The 21,434-nt window shown below is 31.2% G+C and overlaps 3 protein-coding genes across 6 annotated transcripts; all 3 read right to left on the reverse strand.

The window, feature by feature from the left end:
- Positions 1-9,101: 9,101 nt before the first annotated feature.
- Positions 9,102-15,536, reverse strand: LOC133802301 (nuclear transcription factor Y subunit A-7). 4 transcript variants are annotated; one of them, XM_062240585.1, is made up of 7 exons: positions 15,300-15,536; positions 14,810-14,897; positions 14,020-14,078; positions 11,670-11,815; positions 10,270-10,374; positions 9,982-10,146; positions 9,102-9,832 (listed from the first exon to the last, which is right to left on the reverse strand). In XM_062240585.1, exons 3-7 carry the CDS (start codon positions 14,045-14,047, stop codon positions 9,641-9,643), a joined length of 636 nt encoding a protein of 211 aa, XP_062096569.1. In that variant the 5' UTR covers positions 14,048-14,078; positions 14,810-14,897; positions 15,300-15,536; the 3' UTR covers positions 9,102-9,640. The 4 variants fall into 4 exon arrangements, with proteins under 4 accessions (XP_062096569.1, XP_062096571.1, XP_062096570.1 ...); XM_062240587.1 differs by having other exon boundaries at positions 14,020-14,093; XM_062240586.1 differs by lacking the exon at positions 14,810-14,897 and having other exon boundaries at positions 14,020-14,093.
- A 1,109-nt stretch (positions 15,537-16,645) lies between these two features.
- On the reverse strand, positions 16,646-17,330 carry LOC133799493 (uncharacterized). The gene has a single exon (XM_062237507.1). It carries the CDS (start codon positions 17,328-17,330, stop codon positions 16,704-16,706), a length of 627 nt encoding a protein of 208 aa, XP_062093491.1. The 3' UTR covers positions 16,646-16,703.
- A 494-nt stretch (positions 17,331-17,824) lies between these two features.
- On the reverse strand, positions 17,825-18,718 carry LOC133799494 (glutathione S-transferase T3-like). The gene has a single exon (XM_062237509.1). The coding sequence runs from the start codon at positions 18,716-18,718 to the stop codon at positions 17,825-17,827; it is 894 nt and encodes a 297-aa protein (XP_062093493.1).
- Positions 18,719-21,434: the final 2,716 nt, after the last annotated feature.

Here is a 21,434-nt window from a genome sequence, read left to right on the forward strand (position 1 = left end):
TCATCAGCTTTATCCCTAAGATGTTGGTCCACCTCAAACTGTACACTGTCAGATTTTTCAGATTGACAAGCTGTCACTTGAGGCTTTGGTTTCATAGCCATTTCATCCTCTCTAAATACCACATCTCGACTGATAATACACTTCTTGTGCCCTGGTTCTAAACACCATAGCTTGTAGCCTTTGACACCATCAGGATAGCCTAAGAACATGCACTGAAGTGCTCTTGAATCTAGTTTGTCTTGTTTGATATGCACATAGGCTGTGCAACCAAAAACCTTCAAGTGATCAAACTTTGGTGGCTGTCCTGTCCACAATTCTTGAGGAGTTTTGAAATTATTGGCAACTGAGGGGCATCTGTTAACAAGATAGCAGGCTGTTTTCAAGGCTTCTCCCCAGAAATGTTTCTCTAAACAGGCACTCTTCATCATACCCCTAACCCTCTCAAGTAGTGTCCTGTTCATGCGCTCTGCTAAACCATTCTGTTGAGGTGTTCTTGCCACTGTAAGATGTTTTCTTATCCCTTCTCTGTTGCAGAATTCTTTGAATTCATTTGAGCAATATTCAAGGCCATTATCTGTCTTCAACACTTTGATTCTCTTACCAGTTTGGTTTTCAATCAGTTTCTTCCAATTAACAAAGGTTTCAAAAGCTTGATCCTTACTTTTCAACAAGAAAACCCATACCTTTCTACTGTAGTCATCAATGATGCTCATGAAATAGCTTGCTCCACCTGAAGTCTGAACTCTTGAAGCACCCCAGAGATCCGAGTGTATGTATGCAAGCTTCTCAGTAGTTGTGTGCTCACCCTTACCGAATTTGACTCGGCTACTCTTACCATAAACACACTCTTCACAGAACTCAAGTTTGTCTTTCAAACCTCCCTTGAATAGTCCCTGTTTATTGAGCTCGTGCATGCCTCTTTCACTCACATGTCCTAACCTCAAGTGCCATAATCTGGTTGTTTCTTCTGAGTTGTTGCTGATGACAGTAGCAACATTTCCAGTTACAGTTTTCCCATCCAAAATATATAAGCCATTTGTCAACTTACCTTTCATAACCACCAATGAGCCCTTTAAAATCTTCAAAACTCCATTATCAATTTTAACTGTAAATCCATTCTTGTCAAACATACCAATTGATAACATATTTCTCTTTAATTCTGGAACATATCTCACATTCTGTATTGTTCTTGAAATGCCATCATGCATTTTTACCACTATTGATCCAATCCCTTTGACTTCACAAGCTTTATTGTTCCCAAGCAACACAGTTCCACCATGTTCTTCTATTATGGAGCTGAACAAATCTTTGCTTGGACTCATATGAAATGAGCAACCTGAATCCAAAATCCATTCTCCACCTGAAACAGAGTTAGAAACCACAAGCACATCTGCAGAATCATAACCATCAGTGGCTACACTTGCCTCACCATTATTTATGTTCTTGTGATTACCTTCCCTTTTCAGTTTAGCCTTCAACGCCAAACATTCATCTCTGAAATGGCCTTCCTTTTTGCAATAATAGCATTGTTTTCCTGTTGCTTTATTTCTTGTCCTTGATTTGGATCTGTGATAACTTTGGCCTCGAGAAGATTTTCTTCCTCTGTACTCTTTCTTTTCTGACCTTCCTCTTACAAACAGCCCTTCTCAACCTGTTTCACTTCTGTCATCTCCTCGTTTCTGTATCTCCTTAGAACTTAAGGCAGACTTGACTTCTGACATAGTCAAGGTGTCTTTGCCATAGAGAATTGTATCCACAAAGTGTTCATACATCTTTGGTAATGAACTTAAGAGAATTATAGCCTGATCTTCTTCATCAAATTTGACCCCAAGATTGTTCAAATCAAGTATAATTCTGTTGAAATCATCCAAATGCTTCCTTAATTCTTTAGATTCATCCATCCGAAGAGTGTATAATTTCTTCTTGAGATACAATTTGTTTGCTAACGATTTCTTCATGTAGATTGAACTCAGTTTGTTCCATAATCCAATAGCCGTATTTTCATTAGACACTTCCCTCAAAACTTCATCTCCAAGACTCAAAAGGATAGCACTATGAGCCTTTGATTCAGTGTCTTTCTTAACCTTCTCATCTTTTACATCCTTTAATAAATCTGCATCTATAGCTTCAGATATGCCTTGATGCACTAAGAGTGCTTTCATCTTGATTCTCCACAAGCTGAAGTCATTGGCTCTAGTAAATTTGTCCACCTCGAACTTGGCTGTCCCCATTTCTTGATAAGTTCTTGAACCCCAAACCAGTTTCTTGAAGCAACTTAATACAACCTGGGCTCTTGATACCAATTGTGGTGCCTGAAAACACCAAACAAGAAACTGAAACTAAACAAGAACAAAGAAAAATGACAGCCAAAAACAGAGAAACCTTAAATGAAAAGCAAGACAACAATTACGTGGTTCAGCACAATGATTGTGCCTACATCCACGGGAGAGAATAGCCAGTTGGCTTCTGATCTTTATTAATGAAACTTAAGTACAGATTACACAAGATGAGAGAAACTTAGCTTTGGAACAACAATGGTGTCATGCACCTAAAACAAACAGTAGACAGAAAAGTAGAAGAAAGATTTAGAACGTAGGTTCTCTTCACTGAACTTCCTTCTCTCCGAAACTCCTCTGAATTCTCTTCTGTTCTCTTCAAAATTCTTGCTGTGTAAAACTCTCTGTTCTCAGCCAATAGTTTCAGCCTTCCTTTATATCTTAAGTAATGCTGACTTGGACCCATAGATGATAAACGGTATTAACTACCAAATAAAATAACTTTTAAGTGAGCTGAACCCAACAAATAATTTAGGTATTTTCGCCACAAATAAACCATTATCATTTAACAAAACACAGGGGTCAATCTCGTATTCGGAAAAAATACAGGGATCAAATTTGTATTTTCCCTTTAATATATATAGATAAGTACCGATTTCATCCAATAAAAAATTAAACTTTTGATAGAAATTTAATTATTTAGGAAAATTTAGATTCTTATTGAATGAATTAAGTGATTAACAAATGTTAATAGATAAAATATAATTTTAAAATATATCTAAAAAGTTTTTTTTTAAGTATTATTATTAGTATATATTATAAATATTTTAGACTTTAACCATCTAATTTAGATGGGATATATATAAAACAACTTTTTAAAAAAATCATCAACAATATTTTGTTTTTAATATTTTTATATATTTATAAATATGTTCACATTATATATTATATTAACTATCTTTTTTTTATAATATACGACATCATTTATTTATTTAAAATTTATATGGTAATAAATTAATACACTTTCTAAATAAAACTAGTATTATAAATTATTTCAACTAGTATATATATATATATATATATATATATATTAGAAACAAAATATTTCTTTTCTCCCTCCATCTTACTTAGCATATCCCAAGTTAGTTTCAATGGCAAATCTACCCTTCTCCAACAAGGTGAATATGTGATGGAGTCAAGAAATCTAGGTCTTTTTCTTGAATACAAGTAGGATGTTCATATAATTTTGGGTTGTAGCTTGACTAATTCGACCATTTAAAATATGAAGAAGAAAAAAAATACAACTTAAACAAAGTTATTTTTTTTTTAAACTTACTATTCATGACCCAACCAAACTAATTATATATTTTAAAGGATAATAGCACAACATTTCATTCAAATTAAAAAATTTAGTAAATAAAATGAAAAGTAAAAACTCCCTGCATTATAACATTTTAAGTATAGGTGGCAATTTATATTTCCAGGTTGAAATGATGTTGTGTCGATATTCATGTATTATAGGTAAATACTAAACTCAATCCCAACTCATTTAAAAATTTTGTCAAAAAATTCAACACAAATCCAATCTATTTATAAACGAGTTTACACGATAAAAAATTATGGGAAATTTGCATATATACGGTAAGTTAACAAAAATAGTCTAAATATACGGCAAGTGAAACTAATTATAAATATACGGCACTCAATTATAATGCTAACCAATAAATCATCTATTGTTAAATATGTCACCCCAAGCCCACATGGCAACACACTATTTTCTTTTCTTAACATGTTTGTAACAATGATTTATATAGTTAATTGTATAGCTAAAATATTCAATTTTCGCAACTAAAATTTATAAAAAATGCTACATGTTAGAACAACTAAAATTTTAACAAATGCTATAGTTACAAAGTAAAAATAGAAGTTACAAGATTGTAACAGATAGTAACAAAACTATTACAATCAATAACAAAATTGTTACCGACAGTAACTAAAAATCATTAAAAAGTAAAAAAATGAGTTACAAAATTGTGATAAGTAGTAACAAAACTATTACAATAAGTAAACAACTTTTACAAATTTGTAAACAACATTTACAAATTAATTCGTATAAAAAAATTTGATTTTTGTAACAAAAGTTTACCTAACTAATTTACAAATAAAAATATACTTGTGTAACTAGTATTTGCATAAATAATTTATAAATTTACTTAACATAATTATAATAAAAATGTACCAAACTAGTTTTATAATTTTAATAGTTATTTATCATTCCAATAGTATTCCTGGAACAATATTACTAATTTGTAACAACTTATTATTATTTTAATAATTATTTGTCTTTTAGTATTATTTAAAGAGTCTAATTTTAATCCCTATAGACTATAACTAGCTATATATTCACTCACAAATAGGTAACTATTTATTCATGTACTATAGTATGTCGTATGCATATTTATATGGATGCGTATATGTCTTAAAACATCCTATATCAAAAGTTAAACCGTATATTTGACATGCACCGTATATTTCAAATTTTTTTGAGATATATGGTGATGTGTGTAATTTTTCCAAAAATTATTGTTCAATTTGTGTTAATATGCCAACAACCTATTTATAACACATTTAGCACGATTATGCCATATTTTATAAATCATTTAATACTAATATAATTTGTCAATAACCCATTTAATTTTTTTTAATAAAGAAATAAATATATCAAATGGATTGTTAATGTGTCATTTTTCAGATCATATATGTCAACCTAATTATGACATGTTTAATAAAGATGTTAGTTGTGTAATTCTGAAAATGACCTAAATTTGTTTAAGATAAACTCAAACTTGTTTATTTCGTACAAATTTCGAGTCGCATTATCATATTTGACCCATTTTTTCGCCTCTAATTTTAAGCATTATTTTACAATTTTCTTTTATATTTAAATTTTACAACTTAGTAATTAACTAAAAAAAATATAGAAGGGAGCCAAGAGATTAACCCGGTTAACCTACTGGTTGGGTTGGGCAATACTATTTTCTTCATGGGAATTGTTCAAAAATATGGCTTTTATACCACCAATGTGCAAAAATATGGGAGTTATACTTTTCTTAATTTGTATGGGAAATTTATTAAAAAAAAAGTTAAAGTATGAGAAACACAATTAGTAGCTAACTAAAATATGGAAATGTCACATTTTTTTATCATAGTTATGTTTTCTTTGATTTTAAAAGTAATTTTTTTTTATTTTTTTCCATCATTTTTTTCTTTTTTTTCCTTACTTGTTTTTTCTTCCATTTTTTCCTTTTTCTTTTTTTTTTCTACTAAATTTTTTCATTCTTCTTTTTTTTTTTTTTCATTTTTATTCATTTATCTATTTTTTTTCTTTCATTTGTATTGTTTTTTTTCATTTTTTTTTCAGTTTTTTTCATTATATTTTTTCTTCATTTTTGTATTTATATTTTTCTCCTTCAATTTTTTTTTCTTTTTTCACACATATGAGCTTTTTTTTTTCTTCAATTTTTTTTTCATTTTTTTCTACAAATTTTTTCATTCATATTTTTTTTTCTTTTCATTTTTCCATTATTTTTCTTCTTCTTTTTTTCATTCTTATTTATTCATCTATTTTTTTTCATTCATCATTTCTTTTGTTTTTTTTCTTTCATTTTTGTACTTATTCTTTTCTCATTCTATTTCTTTTTTTTTCACATATATATTTTAACATTACATAATTATTCTACTATTTTTTATTTATTATATTTTATTATTGTAATTTTTTTATAGTTTTTTTCCACTATATGTAAAAAAAATCAAATCAATTTTTTCAGCATTTTCTTTTTACTGTAACACTTATAGGAATACCAAATTTTGGAAAGAAAACTAATAAAAATATGAAAACGTGAATGGGTAACTGGTTACCTTCACATTCTTTGTATGTATATTTCTGAGGGTAACTGGTTACTTTCATATTCTGGTGTGTGTATATTTATGGTTTCTTTATGATAACTAGTTACTTATATTACTAAAATCATAGTTACTTCTTCTTCCTTTTTTAACGAAGTGTTCTTCAATTTTTTCCTTCAAATTTGATGTTTCTTTTCATATTTAATATGAGTAACTCGTCACCTCTCTTAGGTAACTGGTTACCCCTCTTGGTGCATGTTATTTAACCTAACTCTATGATTTTTTTTTTAAGATAAATCAAGTAACTGGTTACCCTACCCAGGATTTGAAAAAAAAAACGTACAATCTTAAAAAAAACATGTTTATAATAAAAAAAAAAAAAATTTTAAAAACAATTCATATTACAAAAAAAAAATTGCAAAACAACCAAAGAAAATTTTAATATAAAATTAGTAATATAAAAACAATATAAAAAACAAATAACCTAAAAAAATAATAATCAAATTACAAACATACCCTTCCAAATTTGATTAAGAGTAAAACTATGGCATAAACCAACTTTTATACAAAAATATGGGAAAATAAACCCATAAAAGTGAAAATTATTAAAAAATGCTATACATTAACTTTTTTTTTGAAAAAAAGTCATATTTTTGCACACTATTAAAAATCCCTTATAAAATGTAATTTCATCTTTTTTCTTCATTGGGGACTAGTGGGTTGACAAATGTCAGCCCAAGTTTTATATTAGAGAAGAAAGAGTGTTGACAACCTACAAGATTAATAACCCTACAAATCGGTATTAACCTATCTGATTTCAAATCCTAATAAATTAAAAACATGGGAAAAAAATACACTTCTATTGCAATATCTAGACGAGTTATGGCTAACTTGCAAAAAAAAGTATGATATATTCTTATATTATTTTATAAATAATTCTGAAAAACCATAATTAATTGGACTTCTCAACCATGTTATCTTCTTTAAAGTATCTTCGTGGTGATGAAAATAATAAATTATAAAGATTTTAGACTAATTCTTTACCATGTCATCTCCTTTTTAAAATAGGAAAATTTTCATAAATATAGCTATTATGTTATTACTGTGCAAAAATATGGATATTACATTTTTCCTAATTTGTATGAAAAAATTTATTAAAAAAACAACAAAGTGTGAGAAACACAATTGCTAACTAATTAAATATGGAAGCTAAATTTTAAAACAAAACACATCAGCCAACACAAGGGTACTATTGTAATTAGCATTCCACTTCACTCTCTCAGACTCTAGCCACACAAACCCTTTCTCTCTCCAAACCGAGTCGCACAAACCCTTTCTATCTCCAAATCTAGTCGCACCATCCCTAGAACTCCAGTCGGCGCAAATCCCCTCTAGCTTCGGCGAATCTGCGACCCCATCTGCGATCCCAAGGCAGAACCCATCTTCGGCGAATCCGCAACCCTCTGTTCGAGACCCCAACTCCGTTCGAGAGTCCCATCCGAGTGCGGGCCCAAGTGCGACACCACCAGGTGCGATGCGCACCCATCTCCACGGAGAGCCACCTCCAACTCCGGCCGTGGTGTCGATGCACACCCAGCTCTGCGGCGAACCACCTCCCAGCTCCACGGTGAGATTCTGCCATTTTCAGATATGATTTTTTTTTTCAGATCTGAATATATTTTTCTGTTTTCTTTGGATCTGTATGTTTTTTTTCTATCTTCAAGTCTGCAATAGGTAACTGGTTACTTTAACGTTCTGATATGTGTATATTTCTGGGTTCTTTATAGTAACTGGTTACCTTCACGTTATGATATGTGTGTATATTTCTGGGTTCTTTATGGTAACCGGTTACCTTCATGTTATTTGTGTATATATTTCTGTGTTATTTATGGTAGCAGGTTACCTTCACGTTTTGATATGTAAGTATATTTATGGGTTATAAGATCAAATCATGTCTTTTTTTTTTCTTCAAATTTAATGTTTTTTTTTCCACATTTAATATAAGTAACCTGTCACCCCTTTTATGGTAATTGGTGACCCATTTTATGGTAGAAGCTTACTCATCTTAGGGTAACTGGTTACCCATCCTAATAACATGTTATTTAGCCTAGATCTAGAATTTTTTTTATATAAACTGCGAAAAATCAATCAAGTAACTGGTTACCTTACCCAGACTTTATAAAAGGAAAAAAAATATTTATAATAAAAAAAACACAATTCATAATACAAAAAAAAAATTGCAAAATAACCAAAGAAAAATTTAATAAAAATTAGTTATATAAAATTAATGTAAAAAAATAATAATCAAATTACAAAAATATCCTTCCAAATTAATAAGACTTGGGTAAGAGAAAAATTATTGCATACTTTATAGAAAAATATAGGAAACTAAACCTATAAAAGTGAAAATTCTTAAAAAAAAACCATAAAGTAACTTTTCTTGAAATAAAAAACCATATTTTTACAAACATTGTTAAAAAAAAGGCATATAAAATGTAATTTACTCTTTAAAGTACGTGCAGATCCAAAGCCCAAGTTGGGGTGAGAAAAGGCTAATAGACAACACACCTATAAGTGAAAAGAAATGACCTGTACAACTTTTAGGAGGAGAAATAGAAGAAAAAAAAATGGAAGAAAATATTTCTCACAAATTTGATAAGATAAGAGATTTATTTATAATATTTTTTTTATAGACATTTGCCATTGTTGTAAATTTAAAAAAAATTACATTTTAGTTTTAATTTTTCTAAAAAAAAATTTCTTAATTTATTAATTCAATTGAAAATAAAATCCTTTGAATTTCATTTTTTTTCCTTCTTAAAATGCAAGGTAAATTTGATGTTTCAACTTGTACAGCTTTCTAGAAATCCACACCCACAACTCTTTCCACCCCACCCCACCCCACCCCACCCCCACCAATAATAAAGGAAAGAGAAAGAAAATCATTTTCAGTTGTAATCTGCTACTTACATCCAACATATAACATGGTAATAGAAACAAACCACCATTTTTTTTTCTCAAGCCAACACCACTCACCTTTATTCCTCAGTTGACAATAATGGAATGAAACTAATACCACATCTCACAACATCTAAATCTGATTTTCTTCTAAAACTAATGACACATAATCAAACCAAACTACAACGACTCTCTCTTTTTGAGTTTTGTTAAAAAACAAGTTTCCAACCTCATTAAGTAAAGACCAAAATGAAGTAGTCTCCTCATGGAGAAGGAAACTATCATGTGCTTTTCAAAAAGACTTGACTGCTTCATCTTTGTAACATTTCCTACAAATTTACCACTTGAAAAAACTATTCACACTACTCAGTTGAAGTATAGACCCCATCGTGATGAACATCGGCTACCAGTAGCCAACGCACGCACGAGCGGATCTTAGTTTCCTAGCATTGATTATGACTAACTGCTTTTTGTGACCCCTTTGAATGATGCTTCCAGAATATTCAGGATGTGCCATCTGCAGGGGCTCGTTCATTTTTATCGGAGTTCAAATTGATGTGAGGCTGTGATTTGTCAACCTGTGTATCTTCATCTTCATCTTCATGCTTTTCATTTTTCTTTGCATTAAGGAACCTGCCCCCACATCCTCTAGCTCTTCTTAATGCATGCAAATGTCGAGATTCATGCAAGTATGGCTGCAAGGTAAGTTTGATATCAAGTTAGAACTTAGAAACAGCAAAAACCAAAAGCAGAACATATAACCAAGATGCTACTATCACAACACTCGGACAGTCACTTCATAATCTAAGAGAAAAAGCAAGAAGTTTGAGGTTCATAATAATACCTTTCGAGACTTTATAACTTTATTTTCTGATTCTGCTTTTGCACGAGATTGTCGGCGTCGCAAGATGCCATGATATTGTTTTGCGTTCACAAATACAGGTTCCTCGACGGCATCTGAAGGCAAAGGAAGACCAGCTTGCTGTATCCCCATTAACTGAAGATGGACCTGAAAAAATGCACATATTAACAACCATGATATTTAGATAGACAAACTGCGAGTTCCATTACAAGTTAACTACCCCATTCCAATATGGGAATTTTAATCTGTTGAATGTGAGAATCTGCATACCATTGGTTGTCCACCATAAGGCTGTGGAGGATAAGGTTGTGCATCATAAGGAGCAAAGATGCTTCTGTAGTAAGGATCTGGATATGGATAAGCTGCCGCCGGTGCCTTCAATCAGACAAGGTTTTATTAGTTGAATTTCTCAAAGTTCTGAATTTTGAGTAGTTTATGATTGATCGTTGATTTCTGTTTTCTAAATTTAGAAGTTGTTATTGTCCATAATGGGACAATCACATATATAACACCCATGCATGAGTAAGCACTTTACACATAATATTCATGCCCGAAATCAAAACAGATAAAGAAAAGCAAAAACAAGCTAAGCCAGTTGGTATTTTCATTTGACCCATTCAGTTGCTATCAAAAAAATTAGAGAGGATAAATCAGATCTAGAAGAATGAAAAAGGAAAACCTCACGAAGTATTTGATTCCACTTTGCATTACTTCAAATGTTTGACAACGCTACTAAGTTATGCCAGGTTTTCTTTCAGGGAAATGGAGAAGAAAGGAATGAATTTTATTCCAACTCCTGTATTTGCTTACTAAGGGGGAACTCAATTTCTGTGGGACCACCTTAGTGTCAGCAATCCAATTCCCTTTTGAGGCTATGAGGAAAAAACAATACAAATATTTAAACACAATATACGCATGAAAAAAAAACTTTGCAATCAAACATCACATGATTCCAGTTCCTAAAAGATTTAGGAGACACTTGATGAAAACTCAATCCCAATTCTAAAACTTCATGAAGTATAGAATACACGTCTAAAACAAACCTTGATTTTCTTTATTGAAAGACAACATAATGTGTAAATTAAAGAGCTATAAACCTAGCAAATTATTAAACTGTATAACAGCTCAAACTCAGAAGAAAAAATTCAATAAAAAAAGCCTGATTATTGAGGCAATTTAATGTCAGAAAATATTTAATGAGCATTAATTAAAAATAAGGTGCTAACAAAGAAGATAATATTTCAATAACAATGCCTGATTGTTGAGGCAATTTAAGTCAGACATATAAAGCATAAAAATTCCGAAGAAGGAATTGACGTCCTTGTAACCCCCTTCCAATGAATTATGAGTGTAGAATCCTTAAAATCATTTAGAAGACCAATCCAATTTATCATGCACGTGGATCTTTCTTCCCTCCTAAACAATGAACTCTGAATAATTCATTTAAATCAAAATGTCACATCTTCATTCAGTTAGGGACAAACACATCTACACAATAATATGTATGTGTATACACAATAGGAATAGATCATGTCGAAGTTTTGAGCAAATCCATATGCACCAGAAAATGTAATCATTTGATAGCTGTAAACTACAGTGAAACAGAACAATTTGTGGATATCATTGTATGAAAGGAATTAACGGCAAGGATTTTTGTTTCAAGATCGTACCACTGCATGTCCTGCTCCAAATTGTGGACTGGTTGCATACTGAACATTTGGAGTTGACATTACAGTATGAGACATTCCAGGTGCAGGAGAAGAAGACTGGATCTGAGATTCTGATTGCTTTTGCTGCTCATCAGCTTCACAGTTGTCTGTGTAATCAATATTGTCAAGAAGGTTAAAAATTGCAGGAAAGAACAAAAAAATAAATAAATAAAAAGTGGAGGGAGGACACAAAAACAGGTAACTGGTGAAGTAGAGAAGGTCCAAAGGACAGCAGAGACTAAAAACTTGCTATTGGATACTATATGCACAGACCATTAACACATCATATCAACATTATGAAGCACAAAACATATAATACAACTAGTGAAGTAAGGATTCTGAGAGAAACCAAAAAATTACAACAGAGGCAACGTACTCCAGTAATATATTATCAGTAGAAGTGATGAGCCTAGAAATGAGCAAGTGTGGCTCATCATATATGACTTGCATAAATCATCATTTCTACAATACAGGTTCAGTAAGAACATTCAAAGTTTCAAAAAAATGAAAAAACTATAACACAACCTTTCATACATTAAAGAACCTATGACAATCTGTGGACTTTAAAATCAAAACAGTTAGATTACAAGGCAAATCTCTTATAAGAACCTACTTACAAGTTACAATAATTGAAATAACAAACAAACACAGTCTTGCCAAAGAGTCAGGACAATAAATAAGGGCTATCTTCTGCATACGGTCTATGCCTACATAATTTTTAGAAAATTTTAGGAACTTTATTATTATAATAAACACGAAATCAGCACTAGTAGGATACCACCATTACTACATGTCATGACTCTATCACCAGGGACGGACCTAGGGTCACATTCTAGGGTGGGCAAACTATAATATTTAATTAGGAAAAGAAAATTAATTAGCTTAGAATTTTTTATATAAGAAAAAGAAAACAACTAATGAGAAATAATAAATTTAAATTTCCCGTCACAACTTCCATTTTAAAAAAAAAAAAAAAAAATTAGCTAGCTATGCACTCCTCTACATTTATTGATTAATGCAATTTTTGTCACCAAAGTAATACTTTGGGCCTCTACCTTTTTTTGCTTGTTCAATATCTATATCTATATTGTATATATACTAAATAGTCAGGCTCTATATACATATAATATTTATACACATGAAAATATTAAAGCATCCGCTATTCATATTTATACACATGTATGTATAAAGAATGAAATAGGGTGGGAAATAGACACTAAATAGGGTGGGCAAATGGATACTAAAGAGTCTGGCTATAAATATAATACATATTATATTTAAAAAAAAAATTGAGGGTGAGTAAGTCCGTCCTTGTCTATTACCACCGATACACAATCTCCAACCAAACAATCACAGAAACCATCACCACAACCACCACCATCAAAACCTAAACCAGTATCTTCCTATTGTGTCATTACACAAAAATTAATAGATTGGGTCATCAAATTCGTCAGCAATTGAATTTAGAATCTTGGCACAGACATCTACACTGCAAATATAATTCTATTCTAACTTTGAAGTACATTAGGTAAGATCACAATAACAGAATATTAATTTCTCCACAAAATAAATAAATGAAGAGTATATACCATTTTACTTCTAAAATTTCATAAAAATATTTAAAATAATTTCATTAATTAAAACAAAATATTTATACAATAATATTATTCGACTTTTTGAGAATTCATATTATAAAATCATTTTAAATAAATTATATGTTAAAAAAAAATTCTTATAATGTTTAAAAAAACTATTTCATTTTTTTTATAAAGAATTAATTTTGTAATTTAGTATTGCATAAGCTCAAAAGAGTATTTTGTAATTTAGTATTATTGAAACCTGTAGGAAAATCTATTCTATTTTAAGTTTTATTCTGTGTAAAGCTGTCTAGCTATTATTTAGGAAGGTAGTTATTAAGGAATATTTCCCTAATTTTATTCTTTGATTTATTTCCCTAAATGGGGATCCTTGTAATATCTTTGTAATCCTTTATATACACGATTCGTGTACAGTGAATATATTAGAATATTAAAAACCATTTCTTTTAACTCGGTATCAGAGCTAGGTGTAGGAATTTAAACGTACACAAGGAGGTGAAATAGTATATACTAAAAAATAAATAATATTAAAAAAAAAACAAATAGTCCCAATTTAAGTAAGAAAATACTTGCAAATAAAGCAATCTTTTTATATTAAAGGAGGCTGAAAGGTAGCATAGAATAACAAGTCCAATTCTGCAAATCGTTTACAAGTTAAATAAATACATCAAAAGGTACTGCATAACGGTAACATTTAAGTAAAAAAATAATACCAGAAAGATCATGCACAGAAGACGTCATGACGCCACCAAGTGCACAGAATCCTCAATATCTGACAAAATAAGAACTAAAACCATCATTTAGATACCAAAATAACTAGGTAATACAATAATATCCAAGTCATAGAAGAATAACCATAATTCAAACGACAGTCTTCAATTAGAAACAGTAAAAATATAAAAGACCTATATTCTGACCTACAACAAAAGAGAATCAATATGCAAATCAATAAAGAATGCAAAGCAAGCAGCATCAGCACGATTCTGTAGATGATTTTATTCCAATATGGATATATCTGAAAGTCTCCTGTGAGTTCTTTGAAATGCAACAACTTAAGATCTTCAATTACTAACAAGTAACAATAACAATATCAAACAAAATTCAGTACCGTTGGAAAATCTAGCCATCATAAACCAAATTGTGCTGAACCATGCATTTGTGATATCTAATATGAAACAATCAAAACATAGTGTTCACTTGGAAATGATTCTAAGGCCTCATAATCAACTTTACAAAACTTCTAAACATAAACCCATTGAAAATTGATTGGCTGGGGCAGACTTAAATACAGTTTGATATAAAATGTAAATAATAAAGTTGTTCTGTTGAGGCATCAAAGGTAATTGGAATGAACTGGCGTTAGTGACACATAGCAATAAGCTCTACCATAACTGGTTGCTTTTTTTTCTTTCTCGAAAGCTACATCAATCCCTAACTAGCTCTAATAATTTAACCAACTTGGACAGCAAAAAAACCTTAAAATATTTAGATAGCGTTGAATACCCAATTGCTCCCTCTTTGAACTTTGTAACATCGGGAAGCTTTTGCTAACTTCAACTCGCAAATCGCATCTCAATTCCCAAGTTTCCAACTTCAACAACATCATAAACGTTACAGAACCAACTGAACCCATAATAAAATTATCGTAGCCCAACTCAATTAAACCCCAAAATTCAACAAAATTAACTCAGCAAAAGCCCACAAATTCATGCAAACCCAAAAATCGAACTGAATAAGCTAACAAAAAACGCGAAATTTTCAACATAAGCAACATCGATATCAATTTGCAACACGAATTGCGCCCCAAAACCCGACATTAAATTCAAAATCCTCACAACAAGCAAAACGAACTCGAAACAAAGGTACAACTCCCTGATAATTGAGACACACAACGAATACAAAAAACGAAGACACCCAATTAAACCCCTTTTCTACATTGTCCACAGAAAAATTCCAAGCAAAGCTAGGGTTTTCAAAGAATTGAAAAATTTACCCTCTTTGGCAGTTCTTCTCCTCCTCCTCTTCCTCTTCCCTCTTCCTCTTCCTCCTACTCCTTTTCTTTAATTTGGTTCGGTTTGGTTGGTTTCTCTGGGAAAATTTGGGGGAAGAAAGAAAATTGGGCCTTTAAAAAAATTTCTTAGTTAATTTTCTCGAGAAACAATTTACGAGAGAATTGGAATTTTCTGGGTTTTTACCACGGGGCTTGACTCTTCTCTAATTTCTCCACCCATAAAATCTCAATCCATAAATTTTATTGTATTTATTTATTTATTATAATATTCTCGTTTTTACCGTTTCATCGAATTTTCTTATTTTAATATTATTATACTAATATACGCGTTGATTGGATTAAAAAGAGGATAAATCTGAACCGTTGAAAGATAGTGACTGTTTCGGGCAGGGGGATGAGGTGACCGCTGGGCTAATCTCGTCCACAGAGTGAGTGGGTCCAACAAAGTGAATGGATGGGATTGAAAGTGACTGTTGACCGGAGGAGTGTCTGGGAATATATATAAATGTATACGGCGATCAAGCCTCGGCTGGGCCCCTCATCTGGGAAGATGATTTGGTACTTTCTTTAGTTTTTGCATCAACTTATTTCATAAAAATGCTCAAATGCTAAGCCACACCAAAAGTTATCAATTATGGCCCCACATATTATTATTTAATATATTATTTTGTAATTATAAATATTGTCACACTAAATTTTTTAAATCCATATATTAATATAAATAAATATTACATCAAATTTAAATTAGACGAAATTTAAAGGAACTTATAAAATGACATAATCATAATTAATCAATCTAACATAATTAAAAAAATGCAAATTAAAATGATTTCTAAATTTTGACCATATGTGCTCTACCAAGTCCGCCTAAAGATTGCGATGAATGTTTCTATCACGAATTTCAGCATTTCTTTGAAGCATTGTCGGGAAGTCAGAAATAGGTCCATGCAATACTTCAACCATTAGGGTGTTGGCGGGGCCGTCATCATAATTAAAATCAAACAAACTCTCATATGCATCTCTTTCATCCTCGACAATAATGTTGTGCAATATGATGCATGCATACATAATATCTTTGAGAACATCTTTTTGCCAAAAACGTGCTGGTCCTCGTACAATAGCAAAATGAGATTGAAGTACTCCGAGTGCTCGCTCAATATCTTTGCGTACCGCTTCTTGGCATCAGGCAAATAATTTTCTTTTCTCTCCTTGAGGCAGTGGGATAGTTTTAACAAATGTACCCCACTCTGGATAGATACCATCTGCTAGATAATACCCCTTGTTGTATTGTGTGTCATTTATCGTAAACTCAACTCTCAGAGCTTGCCCTTGTAAGATATCAGTGAATATTGAGGATTGATTTAACACGTTGAGATCATTATTGGATCATGGAACACCAAAAAATGCATGCCATATCCAAAGATCTTGTGACGCAACTGCTTCGAGCATGATTGTTGGTCTGCCGTGATCACCTCGCGTGAATTGACCTTTCCATGCAACTGGGCAATTTTTCCATTCCCAGTGCATACAATCAATGCTTCCCAACATGCCTGGAAAACCATGCACCTCCCCCATTTGAAGTAAGCGACGAATGTCCCCAACATTGGGCCGTCTTAAATATTTAGTCCCAAAAATATCATTCACTCCTCGAACGAAATTGACTAGACATTCAATAGCAGTAGTTTCACCAATTCGAACATACTCATAAACATAATTGGCAGGCGCTCCATATGCCAACATTCGCATAGCAGCGGTGCACTTCTGTAATGGAAAAAACCCCCTTCTATCGACTGCATCAAACCTCGTATGGAAATACTCTGAATGATTTTCTAGAGCTTGCACTATGCGTAGGAATACATGCCTACGCATTCTAAATCTTCTTCGAAATTGATATTCTGTATACACCGGTTCATCAGAAAAGTAGTCATCGAACAAACGTTGGTGTCCTTCTACATGACCTCTATCAATGTGGGCTCTCTTTCTTCCTTGTCTTTTTGAGCTACCCCCATCCATGAGCGCTTTGAAATATTGATCATCATGATCGTCAATACACTCTACAATTATGATATCCTCTAGACTCATATTGTTCTATGGATTCGGAGAATTTGGCGAATCCATTGTTGAACTTAGAGTATATGATATTTGGGAATGAAAGATGAATGAAAGAGTAAAATGAAGGATTGAATGGAGAGTTTAGTAAAAGGAATATTGAAATTTGGTATTTATAGACATGGTGGCCGTTAAAATGTAGCCGTTAAAATATAGCCGTTAAAATGTAACCGTTAAAATATAGCCGTTGAAATGTAGCTGTTAAAATATAGCCATTGAAATGTAGCCGTTAAAATATAGCCGTTGAAATGTAGCCGTTGAAATGTAGCCGTTAAAATGTAGCCGTTGAAATGTAGCCGTTAAAATATAGCCGTTAAAATGTAGCCGTTAACATAAATGATAATTTATTTAAATAAAATAAAATACATAATAATACGGTTGATAAAAATACATAGCAATTATAACTTCAGGATATTATTATTAATATAAGTACACAAGTTTTCATGATCTTTCTTTTGTTCAGGAGTCATATGCAACATGTCCATGATGAGATAATCCATGTATTTTGTCATCCTATTATCTTCTGCCTCTTTCTCCTTTATCGCCACCAATTTCTCCAATGCAAATGCTTTCCGTTCACTAATCTCTATAAATCTAGCATGTGTGTCTTTTTTTTCCTTCCCATTTCTCTTTGCTGCCTTTTGGCCAGTAGGGCGCACTTCACGTACTTCATCATCACTGATGTCTGCATTGGAAGAAGAAGTAAATGCCCCTGTATCTGACACCTTTGTTCTCTTACCACCTTTTGGTTGGTACATTGTATTCCATTTCAGCTCATCCTTTAGCAATCTCCAACAGTCCACAAGCAGAAAATTTGAGTTGTTATTTTCAGATTTGTACAATTGATGTGCATTCTCAATAATTTGCTCATCAGACCAACCACTGTGATGTGCTTGTTGTACTCGTTTATAACACCCATTGAAACGCGCCACCTTTTGATTCATCTTGTTCCAATGATCTTTGCATTTCCTTCCAGTTCTTGCTTGCTCGCCTTTTTGGTTGGTGTTGTAGTATTCTGCGATCCGAGCCCAGAAATGTGTAGAAGTTTGGTCATTCCCCACAATGACATCCTTAGATGTATTAAGCCATCCACTTCTCAGAAGTATAGTGGCTTCCTTGCTCCATTTGACTTTACATTTATGCCTTGATTCATCTTCATTGTGTAGAACTACATTTTCCAACCTTTCAACACTATGTTTAGGTTGGGTTTCAAAGAAAGATGTCGATGATGTTTCACGATTCAAATCAATACTAGACTTTTCCATACTTGGCCTATAATTTCTTGAAACCATTTCGGGTTGGTGTAGGGAAGGCATATGAAATGCATATGGTAGTGAATTTGTTGGTGTGAAGAATGGAGCTTATTGGGTTGTCTCAATAGAGCCAAAATTTTGGTAAGGGTAAGAGGACATGGGATAATTTTGAGAATTTGGAAAACTTTGGTTAAATTGACAATATTGAAAATTTGGATTTTGAGGATTAGTAGAGGGAGTATTTTGAAAATTTTGATTGAAATTAGAATATTGAAATTTTGGATTTTGGGGACTGGTATGTGGAGAAAATGATGAATTTTAAAAATTTAGATTTTGGGAGTTGGTATTTGGAGAATTTGGAAAATTTTGAGAATTTTGGGAATCCATTGGTAAGAAAAGAAATTTTGTGATATTAATAATTTGGAAGAAGATGTATGTAATGGTGTGAAAATTGAATGAAATAAATGAGTATTTATACAAAAAAATAATAATAAAAAAATCATGTGATAAACGGTAATTAAAAAACGGTAAAAAAAATGGTAACAAATATATATATATATATGTGTAAAATGTTTTATTTATATATATATACAATTAAAAAAAAAAAAGAAGAGAAATCACCGTTGCCTCACAGTGGCAACAGTGCCTTAATTTTGTTCAAGCCTTTAACTCCTCCAACGCATAAAGTGACGTGTTGTCAGAAAATGGTCAACAAGCCACCTTGAAGGCAACTTGCGTTGAGGCTGGCCTTACCACTGGATGGCACCGTAGCCAACATCATGTTGAGAATTGCTACGTTGCGCACACAAATATCATATAAAGTGATTTACTCAAATATTATATATACTGACGTGTCAAAATTTAACATTTGTTTAAATTGAGATTTAATGTTTTAAAAAATAATCACTGCTCTACTATTTTATTTGTGTAATTCTATAGTTTATTTGCGCACATATCACTGCATAACTTAATTTAATAATTAATATTGAATATCATTAACTCTTTCTGAGTAGCTACTTTAAATGGTTTTGGACATTTTAAGGAGTCTAATAATAATACTCTTTTATGTTAATTAGTGTAATATAGTGTAGGATTATTTGCATCAAAACTCATGATTATTTTGAATTGTGGCACATATTACCCCTAATACAAATTTTGGTGGTAAAGCTCCTAATTGTTATACTTTTGTTGTAGCCATGCACTTTTGGCTTGTAAGTGCCAACTAGATTCGTTAAGTGTAAGTGAGAGTACATGTGTCTATACTGTTTCTGGCTACATATTAAATACTTAATTATTTATGAGTTTATATTTTTTTGGACCCTGTGTTTTGTCCCATTACTTGTTTGGACCCTGTATTTTGACAAATTACTTTTTGGACCCTATGTTTTGTAAAATAGTTAAAATAGAACCCTAAACCCGATTTTGGTCAATGTTTTCTCAATTAAAACCACAAATAATTTACCAAACTAACAATTCAGAACAAAAATAAAATCATTCTGCTTAAAAACTGTGTTGTTATATTCAATTTTTTCTTCATCAAAATTGAGTTTAGGATTCTATTTTAACCATTTTACAAAACATAGGGTCTAAAAAGTAATTTGTCAAAACACAGGGTCCAAATAAGTAATGTGACAAAACACATGGTCCAAAAAGATATAAACCCATTATTTATTTAGAAACTATTATTAAAATAAATTAATTAATTAAAAATTGAAAAATAAGATTTGAAATTTAAATGTTATTGATTAATTCTAAAATTAAAAAAGAATTATTTTAAATCTTTAATTCATAAAGAATTATTCTAAAATTAAAAAATAATTATACTGTTTTTGGAGCATGTATTTTGTCACATTACTTGTTTAGATCCTATATTTTGAAAAATTACTTTTTGGACCTTGTATTTTGTAAAATGGTTCAAATAATTCCCTAAACTCAACTTTAGTCACTTTTTTTTAATTAAAATCACAAATAATTTACCAAACTAACAATTCTAAATACAAGCACTATCATTCTATTTAATAATTGTGTTGTCATATTTAATTTTTCTTTATTAAAATTGAGTTTAGATGTCTATTTGAACCATTTTACAAAAACACAGAGTCCAAAATATAATTTATTGAAACACAAAATTCAAACAAATAATGAGACAAAATAGATGGTCAACAAGTAATTGGACAATTTGAAAAAAAAAATGACATCAAACAAAGGTTAGAGAGAAAATGATATGCTTCTCCTCACTAAGTTCTGTTAACATCAACATTCACAATAGACAAAAACACATAGAAAGGAAGAAAGGAATGAAGTGAAAAGAGGCGTCCATTGCTGATTTTTTTTTGGCTTGGGTTTGATTTTAATTGTTTTAGAAATTATATTAATTTGTGTTTGGGATTAGATTATATTTATGTGTTTAATTGAAATTATATTTTTAATTTCTTTTCTAATTTTAAAATTTTGAATTATTTTCCTATATTAAAGATTATATTATAATATAATTTGATTTGATTTTACATGTCTAACCCTAAAGAGAAAGGGAGAGAGTCATTTCCTCTCTAGTCTTTATGGGTAGCACATACACATGTATTGAAAGTGTGTGTTAGTGACAGGTGTCGCATGCCGGGTCAAATTTAATTATTTATTTTTATAACTTATATTAGCTACTTCAGTATAACGGTAAATAAGAATCGAACCCACGAGGACCATGATTTTAATTATTATTAAAAATAAGAAATAAACAGAAATTAACTAGGAGATTTGG

This window comes from Humulus lupulus, chromosome 9 (genome assembly GCF_963169125.1).
Source record: "Humulus lupulus chromosome 9, drHumLupu1.1, whole genome shotgun sequence".
Lineage (NCBI taxonomy): Eukaryota > Viridiplantae > Streptophyta > Magnoliopsida > Rosales > Cannabaceae > Humulus > Humulus lupulus.

Bases quoted from the DNA above. Each gene is read 5' to 3' on its own strand.
- LOC133802301 (XM_062240586.1), bottom strand. From the start codon at position 14,047: ATGACGTCTTCTGTGCATGATCTTTCTG. The intron at 11,816-14,019 runs GTATTATTTTTT...TTGATTACACAG, and splicing joins TTCTGTGCATGATCTTTCTG to ACAACTGTGAAGCTGATGAG. The intron at 10,375-11,669 runs GTACGATCTTGA...GTCTGATTGAAG, and splicing joins TTGGAGCAGGACATGCAGTG to GCACCGGCGGCAGCTTATCC.
- LOC133799493 (XM_062237507.1), bottom strand. From the start codon at position 17,330: ATGGATGGGGGTAGCTCAAAAAGACAAGGAAGAAAGAGAGCCCACATT.
- LOC133799494 (XM_062237509.1), bottom strand. From the start codon at position 18,718: ATGGTTTCAAGAAATTATAGGCCAAGTATGGAAAAGTCTAGTATTGAT.